The sequence below is a fragment of the Microchirus variegatus genome (assembly GCF_963457635.1).
Source record: "Microchirus variegatus genome assembly, chromosome: 10".
Lineage (NCBI taxonomy): Eukaryota > Metazoa > Chordata > Actinopteri > Pleuronectiformes > Soleidae > Microchirus > Microchirus variegatus.
In genome coordinates this window covers 26912328-26931693 of record NC_139811.1, presented here as the reverse complement: position 1 = coordinate 26931693, position 19366 = coordinate 26912328, and the positions used below count along the sequence as shown (strand labels likewise).

The window sequence follows — 19366 nt, the reverse complement described above, 5'->3', positions numbered from 1 at the left end:
ACATATCTGTGTATTTCTTGCATTAGTCATCTTTACTGTACCTAAAATCATCTTACCTTTTGACCTTCTGGCACTCCGTGTTCCAGCGATGCACCAGCTGGGGAACAATTCTATGTGAGCAGTCGTCCATATTCAGAGACCACAGGTCCTTCTCCTCCAGAGGGCGCTTGTAACCTGTCACCATCATACTGGTAATGATGAGGACGGGGAAGAAGCCAAGACCAACAACACAACACACAAATTAAATGTCCATTATGTAAGAAACTTATATCAAAGTCTGTGTAAAGCAAATTCAGAGTTTCTCCTCCTCACACATTATACAAGTCAGAATACTAGTGACTGAGAAGATGTGACAAAAACTTACTGTGGAATAAAGAATTATGGAGTAAAAAAATTAGTTTCTCTTCAGTGTTCTGTTAAGGATTTTTAGGCGTGTCTAAAAATATGTCTCCATTATGCAGAGGAGCCATTGTTTCATAACTCCTCAAATGCTGTAATGATGTAAAAACCCTTGGCACACAAAAGTTTCTCTGTTTGCTGTGAGTAACTGCACCAGCTCCGACCGCAGTGCCTTTAGTTTGCTAGCTAGATAAAATGTCTTTCCAAAATATAGCTTACCTGGATGTAAAAACACTTTTTATACATTTCCTAAAGATGAGGAAATGAAGTAAATAAGAACAGAAAGAGGAGCAGACTCCTGCTGTAAGGCTGCTTAAACGACCACCGTTTATGTTTATGTTCTGTACAAACACGGACAAATGTAGACACTGGTCCCCACTTGAGCGGGTAGTCCAGAATATTGTGTGAGTGTGTGCAACAGATGTAACTGACAACAATGGTACAGCCAGGTCATTTACAACCTAAATGTACAGCTGGCAAACTCTGTTTATGTTTGGTATGGCAATCATCTTAACCCCAACCTGCTGGCTATGAGGTAATCCACTCTACTGTACCTTCTCATCCTTTTCATTGAGATGAGAGATTGCTCACCTGCTGATCCACCAAAAGGTTATTCTGGAGAGGAAAGAAGCTCCAACCTCAGGGCAGGGATTCTGGAGACAAGCATTACATTAGACCCAACATGAGCTGAGGTACATCAAGAGGCACTGAGCTTCTGTAAACATTTATCTGGGTGTTGTTTTACTGTGTATATTTAACTGCATTTGGGCAGCCTGAACAGCAAACGCAAATCATTCGCATACACTACTGTTCAAGGGTTTGGGGTCACTAAGAAATGTCCCTATTTTTTAAATGAAAAGCACTTTTTGAATGAATAGAACATTAAATTGATCAGAAATACACTCTAAACATTGTTAATGTGGTAAATGACTATTCTAGCTGCAAACGTCTGGTTTTTAATGGAATGTGTACATAGGTGTACAGAGGCCCATTTCCAGTGTCCTAATGGTACATTGTGTTTGCTAATCGTGTTAGAAGGCTATTGGATGATTAGAAAACCCTTGAAACCCCTGGTGCAATGATGTTAGCACAGCTGAAAACAGTTTTGCTGGTTCTTTGACGAAAGCGAAAAATTATTAGTTTTAATAAAAACCATTATTTCTAATCTTGTCACTGTCTTGGTTATATTTTCTATTCATTTTGCAACTCTTGATGAATAAAAGTGTAACTTTTAATGGAAAACTTACACTACTGTTCAAACTTTTGAACAGTAGTGTAACTTCCATCACATTGTTTTTGGTTAGCACAGGTAAGTGTCAGGGCGAAGACAGACAAATTCAGATTTACAGAGTGAAGTGATCTCACCGTGTCTTTTACAGCCTGGTGGAAGAGCGGTGGTTTGTCAGTCAGGCAGGACAGGATCAGAGCAACCAGCAACAAAGCGTAATAGCTGTAAAAGGTAGTGTACCTCCACACACTCACAGGTGACTGTATTAAGTATAAAAAGAGATAAAGCTTTCAACCCAAAAAACTGACTGGTGCATAACATAACAGTGACATGCGTCTGGTATAATTAAACATGTGTTTAAATGTCCAATATTGCAACAATCCATTTCACCAGATATCAAGAAACAATGATTTCTAGTTTTCAATGGTGACCCACCAAAACAGGTATGGCTTTAGCTGTCACAGTTGTTCATACTGGACTGACTGTTAATGGGATTAAGGAGATTTAAAATGAGTGTTATTAAACCATATTTAGCTCAGTCCTGTTCCATCTTGACTGACCTTGTTGAGGGCCTGGAGGATGTTGGACCTGAAGGTGACTGTGGCACAGAGTAGTGCCAACAGCCAGAAGATCAGCAACACTCCAGAAGACTGAACCCCTTTCATACGTTCATACTGGATTAACAGTGTGGACAGCAACTGCAGACACATTTAAAAACATTTATACCATCATACTTGTACAAAATATACAACACATCTGTTGCACAAAACTTCAATCATGCACATATTGCATATACATATTGCTGTATTTATTTAGTCATTAAGTCATGATCCAAATTTTTGAAAACCTTCATTTCACCAAAACAGGGCAGTAATGCAGTGCCTTCAGGCTAAGGGTAAATGATTCAGAGAAAATGCATATCCTGGTATAGGTTGATAATCAATATATGATGTACACTGGAAGTTTACAACAGAGCACTTTGTGTAACCTTCTACCATAATGTCAAAGGTATTGGATAGACGTCGATAGAAGAGGAATGATTCCACTTATCTTTAATTTGAGAAAATTCACTAGACAAACACGAAATGCAGTTTGAATAAAAATGAAAAAATAACAATAATAATTATTATTATAAATGTAATTAAATATCTATGACTAAATTCAAAACAACAAACTTACCATGGTGAGGCCCAGTAAGGTTGGACTGACTATGTAGACAAGTGCCGGAACACTGTTACCATAACTTCTTTCCCAGAAAGAATAGAAAACATCTGACCAGCAAATCATCCACAAAAGAAAACCGACAGCCTGTGAAGAGAAAAACAGCCCTCCTGTGAATCCATGTGATAAACTTGGAATTGATGTAATAATGTCAGTGTGATTATTTTCCACTGTGCATAATTAGAAAGTAATAATTCAGGCTGGGAATTCCCATGGTGAACTGAGATCTTTCTGAGGTATAGATTTTAGTCAGTGCGCTCAAACTTAATTTTGCCAATGCTGACAGCCATTTTATTCAGTTATGTGTCAGTGTCACAACCTGGTTCTCAGCACCTTGAGCTACTCTGCTTGAGTAGCTCAAGCAGAGTCAGTTCCTCATACAAGCACAATTCAAAAAACCTAGAGCTGGGCATTTAATCAATTTAATACATTCATTCAAATTATTGATTTAAGAAGATTAAATTAATTAATTTATTGTTGCGGAAAGCTGGAAGACAGGGTACACCATGGACAGGTCACCAGTCCATCACAAGACCAGAACCATTCACTCGTGCATTCACACACACACACACGCACACAGGGAGAACATGCAACCACACAAAAAGGCCCTTGATGAAGACGAATTGCAAACCTGGTTCTTATTCCACCAAGTTGCCTGATAGAAAATATACTGCATGTCTTTAACCCATTGCCGGGAAAGCATTGCCACACTTCTACCATTGATGCCGGGAGAGCGGCTGCGCATTTTATTCTCTCATAGACGCCAGTAAATCGGATACGTCAATTTTCGGGGGTATAAGAGTTCCTCGCGACATTGTTTTGAAATTACTTCTCACAAACATGGTGGACTTTGACAGCGGAGAGATTTCTGAAGGCAGTGATTTTGAGGAGTTTCGTCTTCGATGACGTCATCGCTGATAACTTCGAACAAATCGACCGGGATTTATGGTTAAGACATAATTATGTTTGAAGACGACGAGGTCGGCGATAATGACGATAAATACCACCATAATCGACAGAGTGTTTACAACCGTGCACCAGGGGTGGCAGTGGATTTACCTGCAGATGCCACAGCGCTGTAAACATCATCACCGTCACATGTGAAGTAGACTGTTACAGTCATTACATGCTGTTCTTGTTCTTCACACTCCATCAGGACTAAATCAAGGCACTGACACAAGTTGATATTACTTTATTTTCTTACTGTTTTTTTAATTGAAAATAGTTATTCACTTTATTTGTACATTTTTGTATCTAAATAAACTAAATTTCACAGGAAAGCCACAGGTGTGAGCTCTCATACTTTTTGAATTGTGTTCCTATATCTGCTACAGAGGCTGAGAAATCAGTCATTTAGTAGCCATTGAAGCTCAGGTTTTAGAGGCATTTTTTCGAGGCGCTTCAGGCCTTAATGAGTTAATACAAAGTCATTTCTCTTCATTTACACCACCACTCCCCTTGAGAGGTCATAGTGGTGCAGCACTTCATTTAGTATTTGAGATAAATTATGTTTTATGTGGTTTTTGGAGAAAAAATAATCTGTGTAAAATTGTAACTTTGGTGTACAAAATATGATGTTTGAATGCTTAGAATACTAGCCATGGTCAAACAACTCAATTACCTCAGTCAATTAGACATGATAAAAACAGAGAGCATCATTGCATCAAAAAATGTCAAGGATCACACCACTTACAGTTTTAGCTTTGTTGAGGACACTCATACATATGTAACCACGGTCATTGCTACGGAGGTAGATGAGGTAGATGGGGGCACATATCCAGAGGTAGAGGCATGGCAGCCACACAAGGACAGTGTTCTGAAAACACTGGGTGAGGTCTGGGTTTGCAGTGTACCAGGTATGGTTCCAATCCTGGGAGAGGCCAGAAAAAGACAGACGAAAACCATTAAGATTTTACTGAGCAACAGAGGTGGGTAATTATGAAGGCCTGACATGAAATGTGTTCTGGGTTTTAAGTTAAATATCAAAATAAAACATCAATATCATATGCCTTGCAAGGTACCTGGCAAGAGAATGCCTTCGCATTTAATTTGAATGAAAACAAATGACAATATAGACGTGAAAATCATTTTTTCCAATTTTATTATGTGCACTATAGTTGACTCACAGGACTATCTTTGTGGAGAAACAATGACCAAAAGAGTAACGTCAAAATGGTGCGGTTATGTCTACAGATTTTATTATACACACCCAAAGACTTTTTCAACCCTTTTAATCTAAAAAAATAAAATAAAAAAATGTTCTATGAGAAAATTCTCTATGAGTGTTTGGGTGTGTATTTCGTCTTCCTTTACTTCCTTACATATGAAGATATTTCTTTTTGGTGAAATATATATATATCTCCTGATTTGTGAATCTTTCCAAATCTTGTTATTAATGTATTGGGAAAAGTAAATAATAATTGCCATGTGGACACCTACGAGGAACAATTGTGAATATAAGACAACCAAATTACCATAACTAGGCTCTAAAAGGAATACTAATTAAAAACCTTATATACATGTAATTAGAATTGGTTGTTGTACATCAGTGGGATGGTTGTAATATTCCAGTACAAACAGGTCACACAAGGATTCAACAATTAATGAAAAATATCTGCAATTTTGTTGACAGACATTGCAGTTTGATTTGTAATATATGTATTTTTTAGTCAAGCTTCAGTTAATCATTCACTATGAAAGATTTAAAATGTGACGAAGCACCACCATCAATAAATATTATTTATTTTTGTCAAGCATTTTTTATTGGTGGAGGTGGAGGACCATAAATACAAATCAATACAGAGTATAAAATATCACTATTGGTCTAATTCACCCATACTTCCATGCCACAGACCCTTTACTAAGAAAAAAAAGCTATGGTATGCAAAGGATTGTTTTAAGTAATCTTTTTCAGGAAAATAATAAAACAAATATGTTAGTATAACTTATTTGCCTTTTTACTGTTTGCATTTACCATTTGCCTAACATTAATATCAATTAGGGATGCACCTGAAAATTCAGCCACCGAAACGGCGCAGGGACAGTGCGCAGAAAAAAAATGCCTGTGTATCTGCATCAGATGAGGGGCACACTTTATAATATAATATACACTACCGGTCTAAATTTTAGAACACCCCAATTTTTCAATTTTTTATTGAAATTCAAGCCATTTAAGTCCAATGCTTGAAATGGTACAAAGGTAAGTAGTGAACTGCTGGAGGTTAAAAAAAATGGTAAGGTTACCCAAAAAACGAAAAGAAGAAAGTCAAGGTGTCAGTGAGTACAGTTTCCTTCACATCAAAAGGCACTCAGAAACTGGGATAAACTCTGACAGGAAGAGGTCTGGCAGAGCCAAAGCCACAACACAATCAGAAGACAAGTTTCTGAGAGTCAACAGCTTGCGCGTAGGTGTCCACTCAAGATAGGTCATTTGCTTCTGAGGTTTTTATTTCAAATCTCACCAAGCAACATTTCCATAACAAAGCCAAATAACCAGCCAACAACAGTCATAATATTATGTTATATTAAATAAGTGTGTGAATAAAAATCATACTACTAATAATAATAATTACCATAATAGAGTTTAGCAAACAGGAACATGAAATGAATAAAAGGAGGAGAACAATGCAGTATTGCAACATTGTATACCAACAACTGCCAATGAGGCTGCTGACTATCCCTTCATCCATGCCCTCAAAAGGCTTGAGCTTTGACTCTGCTTTGATGTCACTACAGAAATGGTTTGAAACTCTAAACCATGTGACAAACAAATAGAGTGCTGCTGGTTTGAACAAAGTAGCTGAAATTTACAAAGACAATCAAAAAAGGCAGTGCACCAATGAAGTGCCAAACACTAACAAAAAGACAAGACTGATGGGTCTGAGACGCAGGAGATCACTCACCTGTACTACACATCTGTCACCACAGACAATTGCCCTGGAGACCTATCACCTATCACCTAAAGGACTCATTTATTTATAACTACAATAGGGTATAGCCTTAGAAAGTGTTATTTATATAATATTATATATATATAATATGATAAACTGGCACTCTACACATAAAATTAAATTAACTCTTATAATTGCTCTTACACTCCCTGCAACAGTAGCCCCTGCAGACGGCAGTTTTTAAAGCTCATTAAAATAGAGAAGGCCAGATGGGATCCATGCACTGGCGTAGCCAGTAAAAAGACATTAGGTGTGCACCAGCTAATACTGGGTGTGCCAAATTTATTTCAGTTGAGTATGAGTGTGACACCTCTCAACTTATTTATTATTTAATCAGAGTGCAGTTTCTCCGCGAGCTCTTTTTCAAATGTGAGCAGCAAGATGCTCTTCAGTCTCTCTGTGAGCATTGTAGCTCGCTGGTGGATTTAATCATGTTTCAAACAGATGCTCCACAGAGCAACTTGTAGGTTGCCAGGTGCAGGTGTCGCAGCGCATCTTCTGACGGCAATGTTTTGTTTTTGGCTACGCCACGGGATCCATGCAAACCAGACCCGCTGCCTTGGCGGAGGTCTGCACACTCCAAGTGCTTTTCGTCTGTCGAATTCTGTGATCATTGGAATTTGGAATGAAGTGATGTGACTTAAAGCTGCTCTTATATATTAGCGAGCTGTCAATGAGTTTAACTCATGCAACTTGTGTATGTAATGCTCAAGCATGTCATGAATAAACCTGGTGTAATAGATATTTTACAGCAGATGTTTCTTTAAATGAAATGGTAGGATTTACCAACACAGGATTTACCAGTAACATTAATTAAGGTTCCACTCCAGTATTAACAGAGCTGTGTTATTGTTCAAGTGTAAGGGTAGATCACACTAAATACTCGACACCTGTAGAGGACTCTTTTTCTTCCTGAATTTTATTTATTAAAATTTATAAACACAACAAAAAACTCCAGTAAAGTGAAATAGTAATAATGATCCTCTATTGTCGTTATAGCACTGCTAAAACAACACATCTAATGGTAGCCTAAGACTTCTGCACAGTACAGTAAATAAATAATAATAATTTGTAAAAAAAAAAAAAATTGATCCACGGAGAAAAACAAAACTTTTCTCCAGCAAAAAGCCAAACTCATATTCAAAGAAAAACATTGAATACAAAATATTTAGATGTATAGCAAAAAAACAGCTTTTTCTATCCACCTTATTCCTGTGGCCCATGAAACTTTGCATGAATTAAACTTAAAGTGTTGTGCCGCTGAGAAAGGGTAGAGTTAAGGGGATAAAAGAAAAATGGATATTTCACTGCTTCTTGTGCATCTAGAATACATTAGACCAGGTGAAATGACATATTTTACCTATTTGTGGACATCCAAAAAGGGACATGTCGCTGCTTTTCCTACATCTAGACCAAATAAGACAAGATCAAAAACCTCTACACTTTACAAACCTGGACTGGATCGACCCAGAGAGGCTATAGATGCTTGAAAACACCGTTCCTGATATGTGGAAATACACACAGAGAGCGGGAGACGTCATTCAGTTCTCGTGTTTCCCGTGAAGCCCGAACGCCGCTTCATCACGAGAGGAGAACAACAACAACGTTTCATCCGGAAGTGAAACCTACCGGCTCTGTTAGCATGTGCCGATAGCTAAGCCGACGTCTAACATGAAGAAAAACGACGTAATGCCGTGGAATTATACTCACCCAAAATGGATCGGAACCGTCCACACTACAAAACCTGTCAAGCCCCATTCGTAGCAATGCAAATACAGCTGTAGTATTTATTCGCCGCAGTTCAGCTTTGGTTCTGTAACGACGACACTGCTCTTCTCCTGCTGCAGTTAACGGCAGATCACAGGCGACGGAAGTGCAGTGCTGCCCCCCTCAGGTCATTTCTATAGCTTCGTTTTTAGTGCTAAAATTCTGTGATGTAAAATGTAAATATGGGAAAGGGTTATTTATGTTTAAATATTATTTATTTCAGTACCTACTAAGGTCATCAAACCCTAATTTAATAACAGCTTTATTTGTATAGCAGCTTTAAAAATAGCAGTTTACAAAGTGCTTTTACATACAGAATTCAAAGTACACACATATATACAGAATAAACAAAACAAAGTAGTAGTAAGATTTAAGGTGCTTGCAAAGAAAGAAGAGCAATGAGATAAAAGGATAAAAAGACGGCATCATATAAAGGAAAGTCTATACAAATGAGTTTTTTATAAACTGATGAGGTTTTTTTTCGTACGGCGTATGCTGACCCAGTACGAATCAGCAAAATCTTAGAATCAATTCTAAAACATACAGGGATTTTGGAGTAATGTGATGTATTCTGTTAAAAGCAGTGAGAAGCCTGGCTGCTGAGTTCAGAACCAGCTGGAGGTGGGAGAGGGATTTATGATTGATGCCGGTCCGAAGGGAACTGGGATAATCTAAACGGGAGAATGTGAGTGCATGGACTACTTTTCTAGGTCAGGCTGTGATCTAATATTTTTGTGTGGAAAGCAGGACTGAACAACTTTGTTGATGTTAGGGGTGAAGGTGAAATCTGAGTCGAAGATGATACCTCGGTTTTGGGCAGTGGGTTTAATATTACCAGATAACGGACCAAGACTAATGACTGGAGATGGTGTTTGTCTAATACAGAAACCAGGCTTCTCGGATCGTTGCGTCTCAGTGGGAGGTATATCAGTTGGATTTGGCGAGTGGGAGCATATAAATAGAAAATAAAATTGGACCTTAAATAGAACCCTGTGGTACTCCATAGGCTATTTGACTGCGGTCAAGCCAGCCAACACATCGTGAACGACAGTCAAGCCAGCCAACCCAGTTTTTTGCTGTGGGTGATTATAGCAGGTTTACGGTAACAACGTCTCAGGACGGGTTTCAAAATAAAAGCATCCGTCGGGTACATAGCGAAAGACCGTCAACGGAAATGTACGGACGTTGTGATATGTACTTTCAAAATAAAAGCTCAAATAATTGACAATTCTTAACTGTTGTGATATGTACTTTCAAAGTAAAAGCTTAAATAATTGTCAATTGTAAGATTAAGCCAATAGTTTTTTTTTTGGGGGGGGGGGGGGGGGGGTGATAGTATATGACCCCATAGTGTGACCCAGTAAGTATCAAAGACATTCTGATGTATTGTTTCAGATTAAAAGCCCGTCAAAGTGTTGATTATGACACAAATTACACATGATTTTGGATTCAATTTAAAAGGAAACGCTCTGTTATCACAGACTAATTCCACTTCAGGGTGATAGAACATGGCCCCGTAGTGTGACCCAGTTAGTTTCAAGACATTCTGATGTATAGTTTCAGAATAAAAGCCTGTCAAACTGTCGAATATGTCACAAATTACACATGATTTTGGATTCAATTTAAAAGGAAACACCCTGTTATCACAGACTAATTCCACTTCAGGGTGATAGAACATGGCCCCGTAGTGTGACCCAGTTAGTTTCAAGACATTCTGATGTATAGTTTCAGAATAAAAGCCTGTCAAACTGTCGAATATGTCACAAATTACACATGATTTTGGATTCAATTTAAAAGGAAACACCCTGTTATCACAGACTAATTCCACTTCAGGGTGATAGTACATGACCCCGTAGTGTGACCCATTAAGTTTAAAGACATTCTGATGTACAGTTTCAGAATAAAAGCCCGTCAAAGTGTTGATTATTACACAAATTAATTATGATTTTGGATTCAATTTAAAAGGAAACGCCCTGTTATCAAACAATAATTCCACTTCAGGGTTATAGCAAATGACCCCGTAGTGTGACTCAGTAAGTATAAAGACATTCTGATGTATAGTTTCAGAATAAAAGCCTGTCAAACTGTCGAATATGACACAAATTAATTATGATTTTGGATTCAATTTAAAATGAAACACCCTGTTATCACAGACTAATTCCACTTCAGGGTGATAGTATATGACCCCGTAGCGTGACCCATTAAGTTTAAAGACATTCTGATGTACAGTTTCAGAATAAAAGCCCGTCAAACTGTCGAATATGACACAAATTAATTATGATTTTGGATTCAAATTGAAAGGAAACGCCCTGTTATCAAAGAATAGTTCCAATTCAGGGTGATAGTACATGACCCCGTAGTGTGACCAAGTAAGTATCAAGACATTCTGATGTATAGTTTCAGAATAAAAGCCTGTCAAACTGTCGAATATGTCACAAATTACACATGATTTTGGATTCAATTTAAAAGGAAACGCTCTGTTATCACAGACTAATTCCACTTCAGGGTGATAGTATATGACCTGATAGTGTGACCCATTTAGTATTAAGACATTCTGATGTACAGTTTCAGAATAAAAGCCCATTAAACTGTCGAATATGACACAAATTACACATGATTTTGGATTCAATTTAAAGATAACACCCTGTTATCAAAGAATAATTCCACTTCAGGATTATAGTACATGACCCCGTACTGGAACGAGTACTGGAAAGTGCTCCAACCGGGGACTCCATAGTTCTGTTGGGAGACTTCAACGCCCACATGGACAATGACAGTGTGACCTGGAGAGGCGTTATTGGGAGGAATGGCCTCCCCGATCTGAACCCGAGTGGTGTTTTGTTATTGGACTTCTGTGCTAGTCACAGTTTGTCCATAACAAACACCATGTTTGAGCATAAGGGTGTCCATCAGTGCACGTGGCACCAGGACACCCTAGGCCGGAGGTTAATGATCGACTTTGTGGTTGTGTCATCTGGCCTCCGACCGCATGTCTTGGACACTCAGGTAAAGAGAGGGGCTAAGCTGTCAACCAATCACCACCTGGTGGTGAGTTGGATCCGCTGGCAGGGGAGGAAACTGGACAGACTCGGCAGACCAAATCGCGTTGTGAGGGTCTGCTGGGAACACCTGGCGGAATCACCTGGCAGGGAGGTCTTCAACTCCCACCTCCAGGAGAGCTTTGACCAGATCCCGAGGGAAGCTGGAGATATTGAGTCAGAGTGGACCATGTTCTCCACTTCCATTGTGGCCGCAGCGGTTCGAAGCTGTGGCCGTAAGGTCTCCGGTGCCTGCCGCGGCGGCAATCCCCGAACCCAGTGGTGGACGCCGAAAGTAAGGGATGTTGTCAAGCTGAAGAAGGAGTCCTATCGAGCCTGGTTGGTTCGAGGGACTCCTGAGCTGACAAAGCCCATTAAATACGACACAAATTACAACTCCTGGTGGGGTGAAATGGTTTCTGCAAAGATGGGGCTGGACTGTAGAGTAATGGAGCTCAGGTGAGCCCGAACTTTGTCTTAGTCATCAAAATTATGATTCCTATACTCGCAAGACCGTATTATTGTCCTACACAAAACAAATGTGAAAATCAAAAAAGGAATAACTACTTGTAATGATTTTAATCCAGTGATAGAATTTTGTAATTGCTTTAAAAGGACTGCAAAAGATAAGTATTTATAATTTCATGTCACTACAAGAATTCTTATTAATACATAGAACATGTTGTACATCAGAAGTCTTTACATGGAGAGGGTTTAAAAAATAAACATGTATCAGAATGTCTTGATACTAACTGTGACACACTATAGGGTTCTATACTATAACCCTGAAGTGGAATTAGTCTGTGATAACAGGGCGTTTCCTTTTAAATTGAATCCAAAATCATGTGTAATTTGTGTCATATTCGACAGTTTGACAGGCTTTTATTCTGAAACTATACATCAGAATGTCTTAAAACTTAATGGGTCACACTACGGGGTCATGTACTATCACCCTGCAGTGGAATTAGTCTGTAATAACAGGGCGTTTCCTTTTAAATTGAATCCAAAATCTTGGGTAATTTGTGTCATATTCTACAGTTTGACAGGGTTTTATTCTGAAACTATACATCAGAATGTCTTTAAACTTAATGGGTCACACTACGGGGTCATGAACTATCACCCTGAAGTGGAATTAGTCTGTGATAACAGGGTGTTTCCTTTTAAATTGAATCCAAAATCATGTGTAATTTGTGTCATATTCGACAGTTTGACAGGCTTTTATTCTGAAACTATACATCAGAATGTCTTTAAACTTAATGGGTCACGCTACAGGGTCATGTACTATCACCCTGAAGTGGAATTAGTCTGTGATAACAGGGTGTTTCCTTTTAAATTGAATCCAAAATCATGTGTAATTTGTGTCATATTCGACAGTTTGACAGGCTTTTATTCTGAAACTATACATCAGAATGTCTTTAAACTTAATGGTATTATCACCCTGAAATGGAATTAGTCTGTGATAACAGGGCGTATTCCAATAAAAAAAAAGTAATGGCTTAAGCTTACAATTGTCAATTATATGAGCTTTTATTTTGAAAGTACATTTCTCAACGTCCCTACATTTCCGTTGCTAGTATTTGCTTTAGATGACAGTCTTTCGCTATGTACCCGAGGGATGCTTTTATTTTGAAACCAGTTCTGAGACGTTGTTGCCGTAAACCTGCTATAATCACCCACAGCAAAAAACTGGGTTGGCTGGCGGCTTGACTGTCGTTCACGATGTGTTGGCTGGCTTGACCGCAGTGCTATTTGGGTTGTAGAGGTTGAATAGTTGCCTAATGTAGTTCACACAGGTTCTGTTCAAAAGGTAAGAACAAAACCAACCAAGTGCTGTGTCCCTGATACCAACCCAGGATTTAAGACAGTCAATTAAAAAGTTGTTATCTATAGTATCAAAAGCCGCACTTAAGTCTAAAATAATTAAAATAGCACTCTCTCCTCTGTCTGTAGTTAAAAGCAGGTCGTTGGTTACTTTGAGGAGGGCAGTTTCAGTACTATGTAAAACTCTAAAACCAGATTGAAATTTGAAAGAAATTGGTCTAAAGTTATTAAAATCACTGGGGTCTAGGTTGGCTTTCTTTAAAAGAAGTTGGACCGCAGTATGCTTAAAAACGGAGGGTGGGTTAAAGGTACAATATGTAGTATTTATGGGTTTATATAACCCAAAATCCACTTTTTCATACATATTATGTGCTCCTGCATTGTCTAGTCACTGTATAATAGTTTTTGTTTCATTTTCGTAGTGTTTCAAAAAGTCATGTAAAATAACATGACCGCGGTTGCATTGCCACTGTTAGCAGCGAGACGCCATGTTTCTACTGGAGCCTGTAAGGACAAACGCGAGAGAACAAAACAAGCGTCTCTTTACTTGTAGCGGAAGTCCCGCCTCCACTCTCTCCGCTTCGTCTGCTACGGCCGTGGTAGCTCGCCCTCTCCCTCGCCTCACGAACCTCATCTGCTGACACGGAGAAAGACAACGAGGACGACATTTGACCGGCTGCGGATACCGTAGCGCTCAGGGAAGGGAGTTGTAAATTTCAGCCTCTCCTCTAGATGGCACTATAAACTACTTATTTCCCCTTTAAAGAACTATTTACAATGAATAAAATACTGGGTCAGACTGTTAAAAACCTTTTTAAGAAATTTGGTGAGAATAAAATCAAGGCTGCACGTGGTTGGTTTCATATGCGATAATGTCTGATAAGAAAGACAGTGAAACTGGGTGGGTGATTACCTAATAAAATGTACCTTGTCTTTAAAAAACTGTAGAAACACCTTGAGGTCTCTTGTGTTGCATCATTATAATAAGAGGAAGAGGGGGAGGTGACTAAATCTAAAACCTTAAGTGAAACTTTCCATATCTCCTTAAAAACATGAATGTCAGTCTTTTTCCAATTCCTTTCATTTTTTCTACAGACTCTTGTAAGTTGGTTTGTAAAATTGTTGTGCCAGGGCTGTGGATTAAAATTCATTTTCATTTTAAAAGGGGCAATTTAGTCCAGAACAGATAGACATGTTTGACAGCTTCTCTGTCTTAAAGTTTTGGTTAAGAGCACGAAAAGAAGCAGAGGTAAAAAGTTCAGAAAGAGTTGAGACAACTTAACCTTAAACAGATAACATCATTCACTATGCAAAACAGTGAGAAGACTCGATCCTCCTGCTTCTCCCCAGAGGAGTTGGAGATATTAATAAATGCATATGAAGAAAGTGAGCATATATTTAAAAAAAATAAATAAAAAAATTGCTGACTGATTCAAAGCGTGAGTATTAATTGGAGAAAAAAAATTAATGTTTTGATTATTCCATTTATATTATTAATATAGTATATAAAAAGTATACCGCCTCAGTTTTAGTTTAAATAAGTATACTTAAGTATAAGTACAAGTATACCATGTCTGCCACTGCCTTCAGCCTGAAGGCTTCAACTTAAAGGTCCCCTATTGTGCAAAATCAACTTTTTAATCTTTTAGTACTTATATTTGGGACTCAGTGGGCCATACCAGTCCCCAAAATATGTTTACACCTCCCGACCAAGTGACGACAGTGCGGACATTTCACCGTGAATGTTGGCACCCCGCCAGGCAGAGTACTTCACAGCTCCACCGTAGCTCCCCCTTGTCCCTGTGAAATACGAGAGTGCAGGCGAGGGAGGAAGAGTGGCTGCACAGCGGAGCACAGTGTTTTACACAAACTTCTAGCCTCAGAGGACTTGTGTGTCCAGTGGATATATTTTATTTATGAAAAAAATGTTCACAAGCTTCACAAGCCCTTTGTTGTTGATCGTGTGTGTAAATTCCTATGCTGGAGGGACACCTTGAACGCACCAGTTACGTGCCTGCGGTTAGCAAGTGGCATGTGTGGATCGGTGATATGAGGAGCACACGTTTGAAAGCACTGCAGAAAGATGTAGATGTTGTCCTACATTTCTTCTCAACCAAAGGCTTCCTTTCTGTCGTGTTTCCACGTTCTCTCCTCGTGTTGTTGATCCACACACGTCACTTTCAGCCGCAGTAACACTGGTGCGTTCAGGGTCTTTTTCTAGCATGGGAATTTACATACACGCCGCGCGGCGCATTAACCGCTTTTCTTCGATTTTAATGTTTTTATGATCGCGAGAAGCCAAAATCGTGGTCACTCTATGCATTACGGTGAAACTCAGTAACAACGGGTAAACGGACATTACTATGGGGTATATGGAGCGGGGGGTGTGACGACGCTGCATGACAATAAGTGATAAGTGGTGACACTCCCCTGGAAGCAGTGGATGTGTGTTTACCTGGGTCTCATTCACATGTAAATGACCAGGCACAAAACTGAGCGTTCTGAAAAAGGCTGTTTTGGCAGGGTTATTGAACTGCTATTGTGCTGCATCCTTATGATATTTTGACTAAAGCATGACACAGACATGTTCATTAGGGCAACAGGACCTACTTTAACTTGGGTTAATAGGATTCAAGATTCAAAGTGTTTATTGTCATATGCACAGTAAAGAAACACGTTTCCCTGTACAATGAAATTCTTACTTTGCTGTCCACTCAAAAATACCAGCATAAAGTAGAAATAAATGTTTTAAAAAGTATAATATACATAAGAAAAAATGGTAAATAAATATTATCAAAAAACTAAAATAATATATATGCATGAAATAAGTATAAACATGTGCATGAGTAAGAAGAACTGTACATAAAGTGCACACTGGTTGTGCAAGATGTTGTGCAACAGATTTAAAGTGACATGTGTCAGGTTTAAAGTGACAATTGTAGTCCTGCTCAGCTGTTCAGGATTCTGATGGCAGTGGGGTAAAACGAGTTCTTTAGACGGGTTGTCCTGCATTTGGCACTCCTGTACCTCCGTCCTGAGGGCAGGAGTGTAAACAGTCCATGTTGTGGGTGGGTGCTGTCCTTTATGATGGTGGCAGCTCTCCTGTGGACTCTGCGGTGGTAGATGCTGTGCAGAGAGGGCAGTGGAGACCTGGTGATCCTCTCAGCTGTCTTTACCACTCTCTGCAGGTGTTTGCGGTCCATGGCCGTAGTGCTGCCGTACCACGCGGTGATGCAGTTGGTCAGACTGCTCTCCACGACACAGCTGTAGAAGTTGCTGAGGATCTTTGTCGACATGCCAAACTTCCTCAGCCTCCTCAGAAGATACAGTAGTTGTTGTGCTTTCTTGACCAGCTGTGTTGTGTTGGTGGTCCACGTGAGGTCGTCAGTGATGTGGACCCCGAGGTACTTAAAGCTGCTCACCCGCTCCACTTCAAGATCCCGGATAAACAGTGGTTGGTGAGGTCTCCTCTCCTTCCTCATGTCCACTATCATCTCCTTCGTCTTGTCTGTGTTTAGGGTGAGGTTGTTGTCCTCGCACCAAGAAACCAGACTGGCCACCTCCATCCTGTAGGCCGCTTCGTCCGCCACGGTGATGCATCCTATCACTGCAGTGTCGTCAGCAAACTTCAGGATGGTGTTGTCTTTGTGGGAGGCGACACAGTCATGTGTGAACAGGGTGTAGAGGATGGGGCTGAGGACACATCCTTGTGGAGTGCCAATGTTTGTTATGATGCTGGCTGATGTCCTATTGCCGATCCTGACAGTCTGGGTCTGCCAGTCAGAAAGTTAAGTAGCCAGTCGCAGAGGGTGGGGTGGATACCAAGTGTGGACAGCTTGTGGGTGAGTTTGTAGGGGATGACCGTGTTGAAGGCGGAGCTGTAGTCTACAAAGAGTATCCTGATGTAGGACTCTTTGTTTTCCAGGTGGGACAGGGAATGGTGGAGGACAGCTGTGATGGCGTCGCTGGTGGACCTGTTGGGTCGGTAGGCATACTGCAGGGAGTCCAGTGTATCCGGGATGCTGCTCTGAATGTGCGCCAGCACCACTCTCTCGAAGCACTTCATTATGATTGGAGTGAGTGCTACTGGTCTGTAGTCATTCAGGCAGGTGGGTGGGCTCTTCTTAGGGAGGGGGACGATGGTTGTGGTTTTAAAGCAGGAGGGAACGGTGCTCTGGCTTAGGGAGAATATGATGGTGAAGACATCAGCCAGCTCGTTGGCACATGCTCTGAGTGCACGGCCAGGGATGTTGTCTGGTCCTGCTGCCTTGTGGGGGTTGATTTTTCTTCAGGACTTTGTGTACCTGATCTGAGGAGACTGTTGGTGGTGGTGAGGGGGGTCCAGTGGTCCAGGTGCGTGTGTGTGTCTCTGTGTTGTCGATTGTAGCCTCAAAGCGGGTGTAGAAAGTGTTGAGGTCTTCTGGCAGGTTGTCTGTAGGACTGATAGTGCTGGTGGTGGTCTTGTAGTCTGTGATGTGCTGCAAGACCCTCCACATCCGCCCAGAGTCAGCAGTGGAATAGAAGCTGTCCAACTTCTCTCTGTACTGCCTCTTTGCTACTGCGATGGCGTGTCTCAGTCTGTACTTGGCAGTTTTGTACTCAGCTTTGTTGCCTGATTTAAATGCAGTGGAGCGAGCACGCAGCATGCTTCGTACCTGAGTGTTTACCCAGGGCTTCTGGTTGGGGAACTTCCTGACATGTATGGTGGGCACGATGTTGTCAACACACGTGCTGATGTACCCAGTCACATACTCAGCGTAGTCCTTCACGCTGACAGAGGAGTCCTCCAGAGTGGCTGCAGCCACTAATAGGGTATAATATGGGACCTTTAAGAGCAGGAGAAACTCAGGCTTAGTTGAAGAAAACCTGCCGGCGAGCAGGTTAGGTTTACAGAGCATGTTGCCAGGGTAACTGACTCAGAGTTAAGCTGAACTGGCTTTTTGAAACCGAAAAAATCAGAGTTTCCCTCATATCAGGATTAACTAAGTCAGAGTTTTCACTAAACCTGCTTTCTGAAACAGGCCCTAGGAGCCTGATGTGGACAAATGTTTACAAACTGATGCTGACATCACGTGTTCTGCTAAACAAGACATTTCACATTGTTAGAATGACAATTACATGCGGCTGGATGTTACAGCGACAAATGATGAATGGCAAAGGTAAGAGGGATCAATTGACATTTTATTTCCCACAAAATTCAGCAGCATAGTTCACAGGCAAAGAGCTTCGCCCTGACCAGTAACACAGGCAGATAGAAAATGGCGCCTTTTATACTGTGTCCCTGATTGTGAGCTCTGGCACTACCATTTGCAGGTGAACTCTCCACATAATTAACAACAAACAATCAACAAATAATTTAGTTTTTAACTTCATATTTTAAACATGTTTTTACCAATTTTTAATAATGTTTTTTAAATTATTTTCTTAAAAATAAAGTCTGTATCACCGTTAAGAACCCCCCAACAACCTAACCATTGTCCACCAGTTCCCCTCTCCTATTTTCCCACTTGGTCCGTCCCGGATCCATAAATAAGTTCTCGTTTCCTTTGGGACTCTTTTGCCCAAACACCATGCTGCAACATGGGGAAAAGGTGAGTGGCCGTTTCTCAATATCCATACTTGTGCGTACTTGTGCGTACTTGTGCATACTTGCGTACTCCCGTACTTGTGAAAACGTCATCAGCCTCAGTCCATGTTCTGTTCCATTTCTCAAGAACGCGAGCAGCGAGTATGGTTCTCATACCCGGAAGTGTTCTCGCTCCGCCCATTTTACCAAGTATGCATCGGGTGGTGACTTGAGCGTACTTGGGAAAGCCATATATCCCAGAATGCATTTCGGCGGAACGTAGCAGGATAAAATACAAATATAAATCTGAAATAAATATTTTTCTGTGACCTGGAATGCAGTTTTGAAATCATTTGAGGCGAGAAATTAGTCATTT

General features: G+C 40.3%; 1 protein-coding gene across 2 annotated transcripts in view; it reads right to left on the bottom strand.

Annotated features, from left to right (window-relative positions):
• The window catches only part of abcc1 (ATP binding cassette subfamily C member 1 (ABCC1 blood group)), a 48854-nt gene extending 40215 nt beyond the window's left edge, over positions 1–8639 (bottom strand). Inside the window, exons 1-7 of one of the 2 annotated variants that reach the window (XM_083896976.1) lie at positions 8509–8639; positions 4542–4718; positions 2807–2935; positions 2188–2325; positions 1765–1887; positions 991–1052; positions 57–188 (exon numbers count right to left, since the gene is read on the bottom strand). In XM_083896976.1, coding sequence (XP_083753102.1) covers positions 57–188; positions 991–1052; positions 1765–1887; positions 2188–2325; positions 2807–2935; positions 4542–4718; positions 8509–8556 — 809 coding nt within the window. In that variant the 5' untranslated portion in view covers positions 8557–8639. Of the gene's footprint in view, positions 1–56; positions 189–990; positions 1053–1764; positions 1888–2187; positions 2326–2806; positions 2936–4541; positions 4719–8250; positions 8358–8508 lie in introns of those variants that run through there. The other variant, XM_083896975.1, reaches the window with a different exon arrangement.
• Positions 8640–19366: the final 10727 nt, after the last annotated feature.